A 19,458-nucleotide genomic window follows, 5' to 3' on the forward strand; every position below is an offset into this window, starting at 1 on the left:
AAAAAAAAAAAAAAAAGATAGTGCATTTTCATGTTTACAAAGTTATTTATGTTAACATGTAATTCAGTTTTAATTTCTAATGTGGTAAATATCAATAGCTATAACCCACATGAACAAAAGCTCCTTTAGGCCCTCAATAACTGTCAAGAGTGTAAAGAGGTTCTGAGGCCAAAACAGAGAACTGCTACATTAGAACAAACCCTGACCAAAAGAAATTTGATTTTTATCTTGTAGGTGAGGGAGGCCTTATTTCCTAAGTTACAATACAAGCTCCTGGTGGACAGGAATTTAATGGTTTTTCATGTAGGACCTAAAGAAAAGGTGTTAAAATACTAGGATAAAAAGTAGAGTAGTAGGAATTTCTAAGCAGTAAGAATTCAGAGAAATACAATATTCAGGCTGGAGGTGAGAATGAGTCAGTCTTCACCTGTTTCTCTGTTACCCAGGGCAGCCCTGGGCAGATCTACCATTCTCCTCTCCCCCGCTCCCTCCCTAGGGTGTGGAGGCCCTGTCTAGCATGAACTACTCAAGAAGGGGCTGACCTCTGTCTCAGCTAACTGGTTTGGTTGGCTGGTTGCCAGTGTCACTATACAGAGAGATGCAGATTTAAAAAGAACAGTCTGAACGTAAAACAGTTTTTTGTGGGGCTAGCCAAGCACATGGCCTTGGAGGGGTTTAGATGTTGTCAGATGTCCTCCGAAAGGTAGGCCAGGCAGCCAATTTTGGCCCTCTTAAAATGCTGAGCGCTGACGGTGCCTGTGAGTGATAAGGCAGCCAACACAAGGGCCGTCTGCCCGTCCCTTTTGCTGCCTATTAATCACGAGGATAAAAGCAGCTCAATGAAGAAACAGGCAGAAGTCATCCAACTTCCTTTCGGCCGTCAGCACACTGCTGATAATCAGACACTTCAACCCACTGCTCACCGTGGGGCCGCCCCCGTGCATCTTGAGAGCTCTGACAGTGGCAACAAGCACCACCACGTGAGGGCGGAGGCCGGAATACCGGCATTTGATGTTAAAAAACTTTTCCATTCCAATGTCTGCTCCAAATCCCGCTTCCGTCACTGTAAGGAAGAAAGCAACAGTAAAAATGCCATCCCAATTCCCCTGATGTTAAAAGAAATATACAGTCTATTCACTGGTTTTGCAAAAACACTAACCTACAAACCCTTCTGGTCCAACAAGCTTCAGTGCGATCTGGTCTGCAAGGATGGAGGAATTGCCGTGTGCGATGTTGGCAAACGGGCCAGCATGGACAAACACTGGAGTGCCCTGTGGAAACCAGGACACCATGAGCTGAGCTGCCAATCCTGCTTCAAAGTGGGATCACACACTCAAGAATACGGAATTGATTTAGAATCAGAAGGAAAAATACTTCCCAGAGGGAAAATACAAAGTCATCTCTTTTATTTTAGTAACCTCCCAGTCACAGGTGTGAGGAAGAATGAGAAGAAAGAGATGAGCAAGTGGAGAAGGTCTCGACTACCCAGGTTAAGTGTGCTTTATAACCACTCTGCTCTGACTATCCAAAACCAGTTCAAGAAGGCAGGAGTCACTCTGCTCACCTCCAATGTCTGCATGAGATTGGGCTTGATTGCATCCTTCATAAGCACTGTCAATGCACCACTCACCCCCTACGAAACAAATGTGTGCAGCATCAACTCCCACCAGCAAAAAAAACCCAACCTTCTGAAACCAACATTTGACATTCTAGGCTTACCCATGTTAGCCATCTTGGACCAATTGATACTTTCACCTGAATCAGACCATTCATGGTTTCTTTCTGGATATGCTAGGAAGTTGCCAATTATTTATTTATTTATTTATTTTGAGACAGAGTCTCGCTCTGTTGCCCAGGCTGGAGTGCAGTGGCGCAATCTCGACTCACTGCAAGCTCCACCTCCTGAGTTCATGCCATTCTCCTGCCTCAGTCTCTCAAGTAGCTGGGACTACAGGCACCCGCCACCACGCCCGGCTAATTTTTTTGTATTTTTAGTAGAGACAGGGAGGGTTTCACTGTGTTAGCCAGGATGGTCTCGATCTCCTGACCTTGTGATCCACCCACCTTGGCCTCCCAAAGTGCTGGGATTACAGGCATGAGCCACCGCGCCCAGCCAAAGTTGCCAGATAGAATAAAAATGACATTCACATGTAATTTCTGGAAAAACATGTGACTCTGGAAACAAGCATCTTTATCAAGCTCTGCTGCTGACTGATGTGAGAAATCCATTCTAGACTCGTTTAAAGCATAGCAATGCTTGTTCCTAGAGTACTCAGTTATTTGTAACTCTGGTATCTGGGCAGAAATTTCTATAAATACCAAACTCAATATGTGTCTTCCAAAGCTGAAACTGCAATATTACGCAAGAGTTCAATACCAACTTTTAACATCAGGTCACTCTATTAAGCCATCAAAGTGTAGCTGAACTAACTAGCAACAAAGATAAAGCAATGGTACTCTTGATGTTCTCTGCAAATTGAAGTCATACACCCACTTTTAGAGATGCCCACAGGATGAAGATGTTACTCAAATCACCTGGACTTGTGATCTATTACTAAAGCATACTACCTATTATTCACTCTGATGTACTTTTTAAACATTTCATAATTATCTTGCAATTAGCAAAATAGGATTGAATTGATGAGTTAACTGCAATGTCTTAAGTAAAGCATTAAATTTTGTTATTAATAACTGCTGAAAGATCCTAGGACAACAGACACAGATATGTCACCAAGCCTGGCATGCCTGGGTACCCACCAGATCTTCGGCACTGACGGGCTCCCCTTTCTTACTGGATGCCACCACCATTTTGCCCAGTCTCTCTCTCATGTCTTCTAGAGAAGTGGTGAGAGCCAGCACAGCCATAATTTCACTGGCCACAGAGATATCAAACTGGGCCTGTGGGCAGGGAAAAGAGGCACTAGCAAAAACCGTGTGTTAAACCAGAAGTGTGAATTGCAAGTGATCCTTTTTTACATCTGAGGCTTAAACAAATAGCTTAAAAGGATAGAATAACAGAATACTACCCAAAATATTTAATGAACATAATCCTCTAATAGCAAAAAATATTAATTAATTATTCCAAGACCCTGAGTTGTCAATTTTTTTTTTGTTTAGACAGAGTCTCATTCTGTCATCCAGGCTGGAGTGCAGTGGCACAATCTCGGCTCAATGCAACGTCCACCTCCCAGGTTCAGGCAATTCTCGCACCTCAGCCTCCCAAGTAGCTGGGATTACAGGCGCGTGCCACCATGCCCAGCTAATTTTTGCATTTTTTTAGTAGAGACGGGGTTTAGCTAGACTGATCTCAAACTCCTGACCTCAAGTGATACGCCCGCCTCGGCCTCCCAAAGTGCTGGGATTACAGGCGTGAGCCACCACACCCAGCCCTGAGTTGTCAATGTTTTAAAATAAATGTTATAGCAGGACCAAAAAGCTATGATTTTACCATGGCCGCTTATAATCATGCGCTTATTGTTTTCTTCATATACGAGGGAACAATATGGTACCTCTTAAACCAAGGAGATATACAGTGAAATGGCTACAAAAAAGAAGCAATTTTAATCAATTTCTATGCAAGGATATTCACTTGGGGCTCTCCACCTCCAGGAAAAAATGCTGGGGGAAAAACACACAGGTGACACATGGGATTTATTGCAAAAGCTGTCAGGAGTGCTCAATGCCACACACCTACTCACTTCCATTTTAAAAGGGAGAAGGCAGAACAACACCTGGCAGTATCAATCGTATGAGAGAGGATGGAGGAGGAGAGAAGCAGCAAGATCGAGTGCCTCTGAACTAATTTCCTTGGAAATGGACAAATTGTTACCGTCCGTGTGTGACCCTTCTCTGTTGGAGCCTGTCCAATCGTGATCTTCCTCAGGAATCTATCATTGGTATCCAACACTATAGCAGACAGGCAAAATATAGAATGATTTTGAATAAAGGGACCACAAAGTTAAAAGAAGCAGCAGAATTTTAAAGCAATAAGTCTAATTGCATGATTGTCTATCAATATTTGATTTCAAAATGGATGGCAAAGCTAGAACATGTGTTAAGAAATGATGTTCATATACCATAAATACACAGGAGTTATTTTTAAAGCAAAGGAATGTGGAGTGGCTTGGTTTTATTCCATCTAGAGAATTCAAACAGTTAACTAGAAATCTGGAATCTATTTTAAAGCATATTCTACTTATAAGAAAAACAGAGCAGTCTACATTTTTTCAAAAGACTGAGGTTTGTGTTGTTGTTCTGTGGGATGATGACTCATTGACTTTCCACCACCGTAAGAAACACAGGAGCCATCAAATCAGGGCAAGTGCAAATATCTTTTGAAACATGCTGGGTGCCAGTCCTGGTCTGGAAGTTTAGGAAACATAGCACACTTAGCAGAGATAATTTCTATTCTGATGACAGAATATCTATCCAATTGTATAACCATGAAAAACATGGCAAAGATCAAGCAACTAACCAACTAACGACCTCCCAGGACTAACTACTGTTAACATTTTAGTGTACCCTCAGTTCTGGTTTTTTGTATGTGTAGTGTAATAGGAAATATATTTGACCTTTGCCATGGGTTCCTGACACAAGGCTCATAGAGCTCTTGGAATTCCAAGGGTGATAGGAGTGTCTTATTCATTACAAACTCCTTTTGATCACACCTGAGTTTATGGTAATAAGTGACTTATGGTAGTTCTCCTAGACAGCCTCAAGAAAGGACTGGTCACCAAAAAGAACAAATGATTAGAGGACTGGAACTTTCAGTCCCACCCACCAACCTCTGGGTAAGGTATTAAGGGTGTATATTACTCTTGAACAGGCTGAGCGTGGTGGCTCACGCCTATAATCCCAGCACTTTGGGAGGCCAAGGTGGGCAGATCACCTGAGGTCAAGAGTTTGAGACCAGCCTGACCAACATGGAGAAACCCTGTCTCTACCAAAAATACAAAATTAGCCGGGCGTGGTGGCACATGCCTGTTAATCCCAGCTACTCAGGAGGTTGAGGCAGGAGAATCGATTGAACCTGGGAAGCAGAAGTTGCAGTGAGCTGAGATCACTCCATCGCACTCCAGCCTGGGCAACAAGAACGAAACTCTGTCTCAAAAAAAAAAAAAAATCCTGAACAACATGATTTGATGAGCCTCTGGGCTGGTGAACACATCCAGGTGCTGGGAGAGGGATGCACCCTACGCTTCTCTTCCATCTGGTTGTTTCTGAGCTGCATCCTTTATAATAAACCATAAACACAAGTGAAATGCTTCTCTGAGTTCTGTGAACCATTCTAGGAAATGAACCTGAGCAGGGGGTTGTGTGGACCCTCCAGTTTATAACCAGTTGGTCAGAAGCACAGGTGACAACCTGGACTTGCGATTCGTGTCTGAAGTGGGGCAGTCTTGTAGGACTAAGCCCTTTACCTATAGGATCTGCTCCAGACAGTTAGTATCCGAATTGAGTTAAATCACAGGATACTCAGTCAATATCCACTGGAGAAGTAAAAGTTGAATTGTTGTGGAAGAGAAAAACTACCCATCTGGTGTCAGAAGTGAGGTACTGAGAGTACTATGAGTATGGAGAGGAAACAGGAGTTGCCATTTCAGTATCAAATGCCAAACAATATCAAAGAAACACAAAATGAAATTGATCCATATTCCTATTAATAACATCATTGTTGATGGCTGAATATGTTTTAGAATTTTAGAGTTTTTCATCTTAGAGATTGGTGAAGAAGTGTGAAGATGTGAGAAGCTCACAGAGTACAAATTTGCCTATATATTTTGTGGGTTTTTTTTCCTTTCAAGATGTTTTCTATTTCAAAATTAAAATAATTTCAAAGTAAAACACACACACACACACACACACACACACACACACAATGAACAAAAAAACCCAGTTCATACTCTAAATGAGTCAAGGAGGAGAAGCATTTTTAAGACACTTGATAATATGCCAAACTATTTTCCATAAAGACTATCATAATTTCATACCAAAAGCAGTGTCTTATATAGCAATCAGACACACACACACGCCCCACTCTTACTGTAATGTGGTGTTAGAGCCAACCCTTATTTTTCAAAAAAAAAAAGTATCAGGTTTCATGTAACTAATATTTCTGTAAAATATAGCCAGTCAATAGGTATGACTACCTCTAGTTTCTTAGAAAACATGAATGAGACACGGAGCAAAAGAAAAGTAAATCGGATACTAAATCTTCAAAATGGACTTTTAGCTTATTCCTTATAAAATATTATACCATTTGTCTAAAGCTATTGAAGCAAAGGCAGAGAAATTCCTGTGTGGTTTTAGACATTGAGAGTGTCATCTAAAAAATGCCATTAGCTAGCAACAGTTACTGAGTCAAGGAAAATCACAAAAACAGTCAATAAATTGGCCTTCAGCTGCATTCTGCATGAGTGGATGAAGATTCCTTCTCAATAGTGATACAGAATAGAAAGCTGCATTATTGATGCAAAGTAAAATCTAAGCCACACTATAGTTGTGCATTGAGAAAAGTAATATATGGCAGTGAAGCCAGGCAACCTACTTACTAAATTGGTAAGTAATTAAACCTTGAAGGCTACCTAATATGTTATAAGAGAATTTAATAAAATGAGGTAAAAAAATGATTAGGTAGGCCGGGTGCAGTGGCTCATGCCTATAATCCCAGCACTTTGGGAGACCAAGGCGGGCAGATCATGAGGTCAGGAGATTGAGACCATCCTGGCTAACACAGTGAAACCCCGTTCCTACTAAAAATACAAAAAATTAGCCGGGTGAGGTGGCGGGCGCCTGTAGTCCCAGCTACTTGGGAGGCTGAGGCAAGAGAATGGTGTGAACTTGGGAGGCGGAGTTTGCAGTGAGCCGAGATTGTGCCCAGCTTGGGCGACAGAGGGAGACTCTGTCCCAAAAAAAAAAAAAAAAAAAAAATTTTGGTAAGCTAGAGAACTACAGAAAAAATCAAGTCATTTATGCCACACAAGAGTTCTAAGAATAAAGGTCACACATGATTCAAGAAGTGATTAAACATAATTTCTCTACTTCATGACACCAAAACTTTTTGCATCAAATTAAATTTGTAAAATGTTATTTTTGGTTTAACTACCCTAATCACTGAATAGCCAGCAAAATGTTCGACCAATCCAACGAACAGAGATTTGATGACAGCTAATAAGGAGAGATACTGAGAGGTGGCAAGAAAAAGAAATAATGTCACCATCTTAGTCATGCCTTAGCCGGTAAAATACCAACACGGAAGCTTCTGAGCCTCACTTTTAACAACTCTTCCGGAGGGTGTGAGGTGTGCAATATAATCAAAACAAACGGGATTTGTATACTGCTCTGGTACCTCTTTGCCAAGTTATGGTTTCTGGATCAATGTCCAATCTTGCAAATCTGTTTATCTCTTCATCTGTCAGTGTGGTAGGGTCAGTCTTTTCAATGCCTAGTCTCTGAAAGGGTAGGAAAATGAAAACATAAAATAAGACAAATAGAAGCACAATAAATGTAAAACCAAAATTTGATCCCTAGCTCTAAATGGGATCCCCTCTAGGAAATGCAAACCATCTTGAATTCAGAAGGAAAACCTGTGAAAGCTGGGGGTTATTTCCCACTGTCAACCTAAAAAAAGACATTACAAACAATTATCTCCAAGTAGGTTGAGTTTATTCAGGAATGAGGCCGGGCGTGGTGGCTCAAGCCTGTAATCCCAGCACTTTGGGAGGCCGAGACGGGCGGATCACGAGGTCAGGAGATCGAGACCATCCTGGCTAATACGGTGAAACCCCATCTCTACTAAAAAATACAAAAAAAAAAAAAAAAACTAGCCGGGCGACGAGGCGGGCGTCTGTAGTCCCAGCTACTCGGGAGGCTGAGGCAGGAGAATGGCGTAAACCCGGGAGGCGGAGCTTGCAGTGAGCTGAGATCCGGCCACTGCACTCCAGCCCGGGCGATAGAGCGAGACTCCGTCTCAAAAAAAAAAAAAAAAAAAAAAAGGAATGAGAGATGAGGATTATAACTTGGGATGCCACAAATATGCCTAGTGAGGGAAGGGAAGTTTTTACTAGCAATGAAGGAGAGCTTTGGCTGGGTGTGGTGGTTCACGCCTGTAATCCCAGCACTTTGGGAGGCCGAGACGGGCAGATCACCTGAGGTCAGGAGTTCGAGATCAGCCTGGCCAACATGGTGAAACCCTGTCTCTACTAAAAAATACACAAATTAGCTGGGCATGGTGGTGGGTGACTGTAATCCCAGCTACTTGGGAGACTGAGGCAGGAGAACTGCTTGAACCCAGGAGGTAGAGGTTGCAGTGAGCCGAGATTATGCCACTGCACTCCAGCCTGGGTGAGACTCCATCAAAAAAAAAAAAAAAAAGAGAGAGAGAGAGCTTCACGTAGTCTGCTTAGAAACAGAGTTCAGGTCGAGGCTACAGTGGGCCATGATTGTGCCACTGCACTATAGCCTGGGTGAAAGAGCAAGATCCTGTCTCAAATAAAAAATAAAATAAAATAAAAGATACAGAATTCATCACTCCCAGAAGCTCAAAGCAGAGTTGTCAATTCATTGGTGCAGCTGCCGTTACCGGGAAAGCGTCCTTTCAAGAGCATCTTATCTGAATTACTCCCATCCTAAAGAATGTCTAGTGGTAAGTCTTGTCATGGAAACATAAGTATACATTTGAAACATGCAAGCTGTGCAAAGCAGGAGATGTGTGAAGGATGGGAAGGGATTTCTTGTGGGGTTTTATTAAGTCATTGGAAACAATTTTTGCTCTTTCTTTTTGAGACGAGGTCTCATTCTGTCACTTAGGCTAGATTATAGTGACCCAATCATAGCTCACTGCAACCTTGAACTTTTGGGTTCAAGGGATGCTCCTGCCTTAGCCTCCCGAGTAGCTGGGTGTAACTACAGGTGCATGCCATCACACCTGGCTCATTTAAAAAAATTTTTGTAGAGACGAGGTTTTGCTTCATTGCTCAGGCTGGTCTCGAACTCCTGGGCTCAAGTCATCCTCCTGCCTTGGCCTCCCAAAGTGCTGGGATTACAGGCCTTGCAAACAGTTCTTATCACAGACATGTAAGTGTGAGCCTCCACTTCTTCGTGTCTTCCCAGCCCTGTTTTTTCTGGGTCTGACAAAAGTGATTTTATCCCAATATCTGCAAATTCACATTACTCACACACGTACAAAGGTATTATTAACATGTTTGTCCCTATAACTGAGCAGCAGATTTCCCTAAGCCTAGACCTAAATAATCATAGTATCATAGTGACCAAGAAGTGTTGTAAAACACAAGTCCAATTTTTTTTTTTTTTTGAGACAGAGTCTAGCTCTGTCACCCAGGCTGGAGTGCAGTGGGGCATCCTCAGCTCACTGCAACTTCCGCCTCCAGGGTTCAAGCGATTCTCCTGCATCAGTCTCTTGAATAGCTGGGACTACAGGCATGCAGCTGCACGCCCAGCTAATTTTGTATTTTTAGTAGAGACGGGGTTTCACCATGTTGGTCAAGATGGTCTCAAACTCCTGACCTCAGGTGATCCGCTTGCCTCGGCTGCCCAAAGTGCTGGGATTACAGGTGTGAGCCACCATGCCCAGCCTTCTCATCTCTTAAAAAAAAAAAAAGAAAAGAAAAGAAAAGAAAAAAGCTGGGCTCAGTGGTTCATCCATGTAATCCCAGCACTTTGGTATGTCAAGGTGGGCAGATCGCTTGAGCCCAGGAGCTTGAGACCAGCCTGGGCAACACGGCAAAACCCGGTCTCTACACAATATATAAAAATCTGGGCACGGTGGTACCTGGCTGTAGTCTCAGCTACCTAGTTGGCTGAGGTGGAAGAATCACTTGAGTCCTGGAGGTCGAGGCTGTAGTGAGATGTGATTGCACCACTGCAATCCAGCCTGGGTGACAGAGTAAAACCTTGCTCATGCCTGTAATCCCAGCACTATGGGAGGCCAAGGCAGATGGATCACCTGAGGTCAGGAGTTTGAGCCAGCCTGGCCAACATGGTGAAACCCTGTCTCTACTAAACATACCAAAATTAGCTGGACATGGTAGGCAGGTACCTGTAACCCCAGCTATTCAGGAGGCTGAGGCAGGAGAACTGCTTGAACCTGGGAGGTGGAGGTTGCAGTGAGCTGAGATCACGCCATTGCACTCCAGCCTGGGAGACGGAGTGAGACTCTGTCTTAAACAAACAAACAAACAAACAAACAAAACCAATACATTTTGAAAATTAAAAAACAGAAAACAAAACAAAAAATCCCTTGTGGCCAAACGTGGTGGCTCACGCCAGTAATCCCAATACTTTGGGAGGCTGAGGCAGGACCATCGCTTGAAACCAGGAGTTTGAGACCAGCCTGGGCAACATGGTGAGACAAGGTCTCTACAAAAAATAAAGTAAAAAATCAGCCAGGTGTGGTGGTGTGTGCACCTCTAGTCCCAGGTACTCAGGAGGCTAAGGTGAGAGGATTGCTTGAACCTGGAAGGTGGAAGCTTTAGTGAGCTGTGATTGTGCCTCTGCACTCCAGCCTGGGTACAGAGAGAGACCCTGTCTCAAAAAAGAAAACAAAAAACAAAACAAAACACCTCTCTTTTGCTATTCCTTTACGGTCATACCCTCGCTTCATCCACACCATTAGCATCTATTGATCTGTTCCCTAGCACTATAATTTTCTCTTATTGAGAATATCATACAAATGGAGTCATGCAATATGCAAGCTTTTGAGACTGGCTTCTTTTGCCCAGCATAAATTCACCCAAGTTGTTGTTTGTATCAATAGCTCATTTATTTTTATTGTATGGATATACCAGTTTGTTTATTTATTCATCCACTGAAAGACATTTAGATTAGTCCCAGTTTTGGGAAATTATTAATAGAGCTGCTAAAAACATTAATGTACAGATTTTTATGTGAACAGAGATTTATTTTGGGTGAGATTTCTGGGTCAGGTGGTATGGTGTATGCTTACTAACTGTATATTTGTTACAGAAATTCAAATAACATATAGATATAACCACGCTTCTAACTGTTTAACACAGACCCTTATCTATTCAGGGGAAGGCAAGTATTATTTTACAGACGAGTAAACAGAGAAGTCATTTAACAAATTTGCTTAAGGTCCCAATGATGCAAACTCCAAAGGCTGCTACGCTGCCACAATGGCATCCTGACTCTTGTTCCTGTTATAAAGGAAGTGTCGTTTTTTTCTTAGCTGAGGGCAGGTTGTCAGTGTTCTATTTATTCCACACTAGCCACTTCTAATGTATAGATAAATGAGAAATAACCTCTACCATCAATCTTTGCTCTGTATATCATGACTTTAAGACTGTGATTACTGATGTAACTTCATCTAAAATAGGCTACTCCAAGAAGACTTTTATGTCCTAATCAATGATCAGATTCTAGATTCCACACAATATAAAAAATGTGGAAGAAAAAAAGCTTACCTTTAACCTTCGGATTTGGATATCAGAGAACTTTCTCACTCCATTTACTGATGGCACCAAACGATTAAAGAGAGCCTTAAAGAAAAGAAAGGGGCTTTAAAATGAGAGGAACCCCATTGCCTTGCTACCTGCATCCTCAGCACCCAAGAGACCAACACTAATTCAGATGGTTCAATACTTTCAAAAGTGTTCAATGGGATTCATGGGGCTTTGGCATCCTACCTTGTCTGTCTGGGTCAGTTCATGAAATATCCGAGCATCAATGGCCGCAGCAACGAGGTTATTAGCTGCAGTGATGGCATGGATGTCACCTGTGAGATGGAGATTAAACTACAAAAGAACAGAAGCCACATTAGTCTCCCAGCTGCTCTGTATCTTTCCAACTTTCATTCTATTGCAAAGCTCAATCCCTATTTTAAAGCCAATGGAATACTGAAGGCAGCCCAGCTAGTGGACAAACACCCAATACAGGGAGTTCTTGAAAACATAAATGACTGGCTGGGCATGGTGGCTCACAACTATAATACTAGCACTTTGGGAGGCTGAGGTGGGCAGATCACTTGAGGCCAGAAGTTCAAGACTACCCTGGGCAACATGGTGAAACCCCACTTCTACTAAAAACACAAAAATTAGCCAAGTGTGGTGGCGCACACCTGTAATCCCAGTTACCTGGATGGCTGAGACAGGAGAACCTGGGAGGCGGAGGTTGCAGTGACCCAAGATCACACCACTGCACTCCAGCCTGGGCCACAGAGGGAGACTTTGTCTCAAAAAAAAAAGAAAACATAAATGACCAATTATCTGTCTGCAGAAGAATCGCCTCCCAAATACAGAACTTGCAGCTTTTTCAAAATGAGATGTCCAGAGACCACAAATACCACACCATTGGGATCAACAGCAACACTGGGTTACGGAGGACACACCTTGAAACAGCGAGGAGAAGTGCACGGGAGCAGCACCAACTCTATGTCTATGCACTGTTCCTATTTCTGCTGTTACATAAATGAATTCTGAATTCACTGTTGGTGCTTCCCAATACCATGCTTCATTTGGTGATTTGCTTATAATGATCATTCCCACTGAAAGCCAAAGTTTGAAACCAAGCTGTATCACAAGTCTACAAATTAAGTTGTTTTCCCCCTAGGTGTTGCTTCTGCTGGGAAACAAGTCATTTGTCCACTAAGAGCTCTACAAAAAAGGCTAATTTCCAGAAAGAAAAAGCTATAATGAAGAATCTAGGCTGGGCGCGGTGGCTCACGCCTGTAATCCCAGCACTTTGGGAGGCTGAGGCGGGCGGATCACGAGGTCAGGAGTTCAAGATTAGCGTGGCCAACACGGTGAAACTCCGTCTCTACTAAAAATACAAAATTAGCTGGGCGTGGTGGTGTGCCTGTAATCCCAGCTACTCCGGAGGCTGACGCAGGAGAATTGCTTGAACCTGGGAGGCAGAGGTTGCAGTGAGCCGAGATCGTGCCATTGCACTCCAGCTCTGGGCAACAGAGCAAGACTCCGTCTTGGGGGAAAAAAGGCATCTAATTCAGCCAAAGAGAAAAAAGAAAAAAAAGGATCTAATTCAGCCAAATCCCAAAATACTTTACCTCTTCCATAGGAATGACCTGGGAGTAACCTCCTCCTGCAGCGCCACCTAGGGGACAGGTCAAGGGTAGGGACTCAGTTAAGCATGCTTCTCCAATGACAGAAATCAAATAAATGCAAATGCATTATTGCAATTACTAAGCACATGTATTTATTTACCTTTTACAATCATTTGGACAGTTTTGATCAAGTGTTTTCTAATACTAAGTAGTTTCTCAATTGAAATTTGAGTTTCAATGACAAAACCATGAACAAATATATACCTACTCATTATCTTTAGAAATAGGTTCTTTAGAAATTGTGATTACCGGCATTTGTTAAAACACCCAGCTGACAGTTACATAAAGGCAAACCTGTTCAATTTCCTACTCTCATAAAGCTTCTTTGGCTTTTAAAACAGAAATATTTAAAGTACATACACCTAACACAAAGACTGCAATTTTTCCTAAATAGAGATATATTTCCTAAATAGATTAGGCTGTTAGAAAGCAGCCTGATTGCTAGATTTATACTTGGATTACAGGTTGAGTATCCCTTATTTAAAATGCTTGGATTTGGGTTTTGGATTTGGGTTTTTGTTTTTCAGATGTTGGAATATTTGCATCATAATGATCCAGCATCCCAAATCCACAACTTAAAATCTGAAATGATCCAATGAGCATATCCTTTGAGCATCGTGTCAGCAATCAAAAAGTTTAGAATTCTGGAGCCTTTCAGATTTCAGGTTTCTAGATTTCTGATGCTCAATCTGTATTAGCCAAAAGCCAGTTAAAAATGTCCAGGACACCAAGCATGGCTGCTCATGCCTGTAATCCTAGCCTGGGAGATCAAGGCTGCAGTGAGTTATGATCATGCCACTGCACTCCAGCCTGAGCTGGGACTCCAGACAGAAGAAGACCGTGTCTCAAAAATGTCCAGGTTATCATGTTATCAGTGCAATAAATGTAAATCAGATATATATATATATTTTTAGACAGAGTCTCATACTGTCTCACAGGCTGGAGGGTAATGGGTTGGGATTACAGGCACGTACCACCATGCCCAGCTAATTTTTGTGTTTTTAATAGAGACAGGGTTTGCCATGTTGGCCTGGCTGGTCTCGAACTCCTGGCCTCAAGTAATACACCTACCTTGACCTCCCAAAGTGCTGGGATTTCAGGCATGAGCCACTTCACCCAGCCCAGAGATTTATTAATATGTATTTCATTTTTGTAAGGTAGAGACCATGCAGTGAGGCAATTTGCAATAAGAGTAAAAGGAAAATAAAGAGTTCAATAAGCAGAATAAGGAATAGCTCGTACTGAAGTTGAAAGGGGGTTAAGACAAGCTCAAGAGCAGAACTAAGTGATTACATTTATAAAACAGGTGGAAGGGTGGGCTGGGAACGGTGGCTCACGCCTATAATCCCAGCACATTGGGAGGCCGAGGCGGGCAGATCACAAGGTCAGGAGTTCAAGACCAGCCTGGCCAACATAGTGAAACCCTATCTCTACTAAAAACACAAAAATTAGCCAGACATGGTGGCACGCACCTGTAGTCCCAACTACTCGGGAGGCTGGGGCAGGAGAATCACTTGAAACCAGGAGGCGGAGGTTATAGTGAGCCAAGATCGTGCCACTGCACTCCAGTCTGGGCAACAGAGCAAGACTCCACCTCCAAAAAAAAAAAAAAAAGGTGGAAGGGTGAAGGTGTACCCGGTGTCAACATTTGCAATAATTGCTAAAACAAGCAAAATGTGATACCCTGTCACCAAGCAGAGAAAGCTAACTCTAAGAACCTATCATAATTAATAAAAATTATTTTAATTAAGATAGCAGCTTGGCATGGTGGCTCATGCCTATAGTCCTAGCAATTTGGAAGGCTGAGACAGGCAGATCACTTGAGGTTAGAAGTTCAAGACCAGCCTGGCCAAAATGGTGAAACCCCATCTCTACCAAAAATACAAAAATTAGCCAGGCGTGGTCGTGCACACCTGTAATCCCAGCTACTTGAGAGGCTGTGGCAGAAGAATCTCTTGAACCCAGAAGATGGAGAGGTTGCAGTGTGCCGAGATCGCACCACTGCATTCCAACCTGGGCGACAGAGTGAATGAGACTCTGTCTCAAAAAAAAAAAAAAAAAAAAAACACATGTTCGTAGTACCGCAGCAATAAAAATCTGAGGGAAAGTATGAGTATAGTACTAGTTTAGAGCTTGAAATAGACATGGAAGAATCACTCTGGTACTTAATACAGGTGCCTTTGACCAAGTCACCTCTGAAGTCCCAGTTGCTGCTATTGTAAAATGGTGACAATACTATCTTGTACTGGATGATAAAATAATACGCAAAAACTGGTCAGCACAATATCTGGCACAACGCATATATTCAATAAGGGTAGGCTTTTCTTATTTCCAACAAAGTGAAACATCTGTGGGGTTTGTCATTGTCTCTAGAGTGTCTGTAAGATGATCAGTAGCTATGATAACCTTTATTGTTACTGTGGCAGTGGACTATGAGGGTCAAATAAAAGCACCCCCAGCTACATATCACCCATCCCAGAGAATCCCTGTGCAGTGGCAAACAGTGACAGCAGGAGCTGGGGAGATCCAATGACAGCCTTCATCAAAAGCATAGTCACAGTGGTTTGTGAGAATGACATTTCTGCTGCTGAAATGAGTCAAAACCTCATAAGTATCATAGGTCACATGGGCCTGGGAGGACTGAAGGAGAAGCAAGTCCCCTGTCATCACCCACGGTCCAGTCTCACTAGTACCTTTTATTCCAAAGGTGGGACCCTGAGACGGCTGTCGCACACATGCAAAGACGTTCTGGTAGAGATGGGCACCAAGGGCTTGCACTAGCCCAATTGTAGTTGTGCTTTTCCCTTCTCCCAGGGGTGTTGGAGTTATTCTTCAAGACAAAAGCAAAAGAGAAAAAGGTTTAAAGAATTAAGTGAAGTGTATCTGAATCACTAAGTCACACCTAGCAGACTCTAGAGAATAACTCGTAATCTAAAGATTAAGAAAAACAAAGTGAGGCACAGCAGTATACGCCTGTAGTCCCAGCTATACAGGAGGCTGAGGTAAGAGGATCACTTGAGCCCAGGAGTTCCAAGCTACAGTAAGCTATGACTGCACCACTGCACTCCAGCCTGGGCAACAGAGCAAAACTCCATCTCTTAAAGAAAAAAAAAGAAAGAAAAGACAAAGAAAAAGAAAGACAAAAGCCCTGAAAGACATCTTTTTCAAGAGTCTTAGTTGTAATTTCCAAAAAACTTTAAATTAAGAAAAAAAAAAGATTCCTGTATTTTAGCTCTTCTTACTGTAAGAAGCAAATATACTTTATCTTGTAGAGACACAGCTATAATTTTAATTTCTCATTTTATATTCTCAAAAACTAGCTTTTTAATATAACCTCAGCCCAGCCATAAAAGTGAGTGCTTAGTAGATCCATTGAATTAATGAATTTTGGGTTCAAAAAGGTGATTCTGGCCGGGTGCGGTGGCTCACGCCTGTAATCCCAGCACTTTGGGAGGCCGAGGTGGGTGGATCACAAGGTCAGGAGTTCGAGACCAGTCTGGCCAACACAGTGAAACACAGTCTCTACTAAAAATACAAAAATTAGCTGGGCGTGGTGGCTCACACCTGTAGCCCAGCTACTCAGGATGCTAAGGCAAGAGAATCGCTTGAACTCGGGAGACAGAGGTTGTGGTGAGCCAAGATCATGCCACTGCACTCCAGCCTGGGCAACAGAGCGAGACTCCATCTCAAAAACAACAACAGCAACAACAACAACAAAAGGTGATTCTATCTTAAGACCGGGTTTTAAGACCAAACTCTTCCACTTACCAGATGGATAACCTTGACCAATTTTCTCATCTGTGATTATCATCTATTCTTACCTACCTCTCAGGATTGCTGTAAGGATCAAATGAGATCAAATATGGGTGAAAATGCTAAAATCAAATTAAAGGCACCTCTACATACATGTGCAAAGTGCAAATGCAACGCCTGGTATGAACGATCAGGACTGATAGGAAGATTTGGATGGCAACATGAATAAAAACCATACCCAGTCACCACCACGTATTTCCCATCAGGCCGGTGCCTCAGGCGCTCTAGTGCTGACAGCAGAACTTTGGCCTTTGTTTCACCATATAATTCTACCTCTTCAGACAGCAGACCAATTTCTCGAGCCAGCTTACCAATGGGCTTCAGTTTACAAGATCGTGATATATCAATGTCACTTTGGAAATATAGAAAATAGGTATTAATGTCTATCCACTGAGTTTAATTAATCCCACAGTAGTAACAAGCCCCCAACCCAACCCCAACCACCGATGGCGCCTTCAGAGGGAGCATATGTGCACCCACAGTATCTTTCAACTAAAAACGAACAATTCACAAAGTTTTAAATCAGTAAAATTTTATTTTTACCTTGGAACAGGTGTCTTGAGGTTAAGGTTGTTATACTGAATCATCCACTTTCCTGGCTTAAATTTCTCCAGGAAACGCTTGGCACTCTCTACTGTGCTCTAAACAAAATGAAATAAATGAAACTTAGAAGAGGTGGTTATTTTAGTCCTTACCTCAGTTTCAAGCTCCAGGTCACTCCAGCTCAATCACAAAATGAACTGCTTCACACCCACTTATTACCATCCTTCCATCTGAGGTCAGAGTCAACAGGCACCTAACATGCTTTGGGGCTGCTTGCCTGGCCCCTGTCAGCTGGTGCATGTTAGAAAGGCAAAGCAGGTCAGGCGCAGTAGCTCACACCTGTAATCCCAGCACTTTGGAAGGCCGAGGTGAGTGGATCACCTGAGTTTGGGAGTTTGAGACCAGCCTGACCAACGTGGAGAAATCCCCATCTCTACTAAAAATACAAAACTCGCCGGGCATGGTGGCGCACACCTGTAATCCCAGCTACTCAGGAGGCTGAGGCAGGAGAATCAGTTGAACCCGGGAGGCAGAAGTTGCAGTGAGCTGAGATCGCACCATTGCACTCCAGCTTGGGCAACAAGAGAAAAACTCCGTCTCAAAAAAAAAAGAAAAAAGAAAAAGAAAGGGAAGGCACACCAAAACAGACCTGGCCAAACCAGGGTGATTGCACTTTTCTTCTTTCAAAGTTATTATATTCCAAAAGAGATTGGGATTATGCCATCCCTACTTTCCTCTATTAATGTGCCTGATCTTATTTCTCTGTTCTTCCCTTCCCTTTTTCTCAATAAATTCACATCTTTACTTAACTACTGAGTAGGTTTTTGACATTTCTACTTGGGGAGAAAGGCAGCCAAAACTCAATCAGCTTTTCAGAACTCTTATAGAAACTTTTATTCACAAGTACCTGCATGAGCATTGCAACCGTCATGGGCCCTACGCCGCCAGGAACAGGAGTGATGAAGCTCGCCCTCTCTTTGGCCTCGTCGTATGCCACATCACCCACAACTTTTCTCCCATTTGTTTTATCATCTGGTCAAGTGGGGAGAAATCAAAGCTAAGTCTCAGAATTAATCCTGGTGATCAGTTACGACAAAAACTCAGCAGAATTTTAGGGTGTGTAAGTCCCATCAGGCTCCAGTGCCTACTTAACTTAAAAGCTATGGAATGACAGATGCTTGCTATTTCTTAGGGAGAAAATTATTTTACCCGCAAAAATTCACAAGATGCATAAGTGGTTTTTCAGAACCTGGAGAATCCTTCTGTAGTCTCTCAGGTGGCAAATAAAATGCCAACTGTTTTTTATTCTTAAAACCAACTACCCAGTATATAATGAGCACCCTTTAAAGTGTTAATTTGCCAAAGCCTACAAAGGAAATTTTTTGGGTGCACAAAGCTCCAACTCTGTCACAGCTGCCAGATATCGTTTCTACAGCAACTGTCAGCATTTTGTGAGCTCCATGTGTGAGCTGGAGGAACAATTCGACATCCAATTCCAAAGATACAGCTACTTAAATGTATGCTAAAGGCAAAGAATATAATTACACTTCCCTTAAAAGGACACAAGAACAACTACAAATCTTACCAGCAGAGAATAGCTATTCAAGAGAACAAAACCCAGTGATGCATCATTGCTCACTCACACAAAGAACATCCTACACTTGGCTTCAGTGCACTTCCAGGAGGGGCTGGGGGCGGGCCTAGACCTCGAAGCAATAAGGCTCCCAGGATGCATCTGGTAGTCGTAGCGACATCACCATTTCTCTCTGATCAGATCGCCACAACTGAGAAGAAGCTCCAAGGTGGAGGCAAGAAGCCAGAATTAAGAGATTAGCAGGCACTTTGGGAGGCCGAGGCGGGCGGATCACAAGGTCAGGAGATCGAGACCATCTTGGCTAACACTGTGAAACCCCGTCTCTACTAAAAATACAAAAAAATTAGCCGGGCGTGCTGGCGGGAGCCTGTAGTCCCAGCTGCTGGGGAGGATAAGGCAGGAGAATGGCATG

General features: G+C 42.8%; 1 protein-coding gene across 2 annotated transcripts in view; it reads right to left on the reverse strand.

The window, feature by feature from the left end:
• The window catches only part of MTHFD1 (methylenetetrahydrofolate dehydrogenase, cyclohydrolase and formyltetrahydrofolate synthetase 1), a 78,421-nt gene that overhangs the window by 17,330 nt on the left and 41,633 nt on the right, over window positions 1-19,458 (reverse strand). For both annotated transcript variants that reach the window (XM_017892403.1, XM_017892404.1), the window contains 13 exons: window positions 18,360-18,484; window positions 17,453-17,550; window positions 17,088-17,261; window positions 15,790-15,926; window positions 13,040-13,086; window positions 11,664-11,771; window positions 11,442-11,516; window positions 7,349-7,451; window positions 3,830-3,906; window positions 2,758-2,898; window positions 1,565-1,633; window positions 1,160-1,271; window positions 924-1,063 (listed from right to left, as the gene is read on the reverse strand). In XM_017892403.1, coding sequence (XP_017747892.1) covers window positions 924-1,063; window positions 1,160-1,271; window positions 1,565-1,633; window positions 2,758-2,898; window positions 3,830-3,906; window positions 7,349-7,451; window positions 11,442-11,516; window positions 11,664-11,771; window positions 13,040-13,086; window positions 15,790-15,926; window positions 17,088-17,261; window positions 17,453-17,550; window positions 18,360-18,484 — 1,406 coding nt within the window. The remainder of the gene's footprint in view (window positions 1-923; window positions 1,064-1,159; window positions 1,272-1,564; window positions 1,634-2,757; window positions 2,899-3,829; window positions 3,907-7,348; window positions 7,452-11,441; window positions 11,517-11,663; window positions 11,772-13,039; window positions 13,087-15,789; window positions 15,927-17,087; window positions 17,262-17,452; window positions 17,551-18,359; window positions 18,485-19,458) is intronic.

The sequence above is a fragment of the Rhinopithecus bieti genome, unplaced genomic scaffold (genome assembly GCF_001698545.2).
Source record: "Rhinopithecus bieti isolate Rb0 unplaced genomic scaffold, ASM169854v2 scaffold_20892, whole genome shotgun sequence".
NCBI lineage: Eukaryota > Metazoa > Chordata > Mammalia > Primates > Cercopithecidae > Rhinopithecus > Rhinopithecus bieti.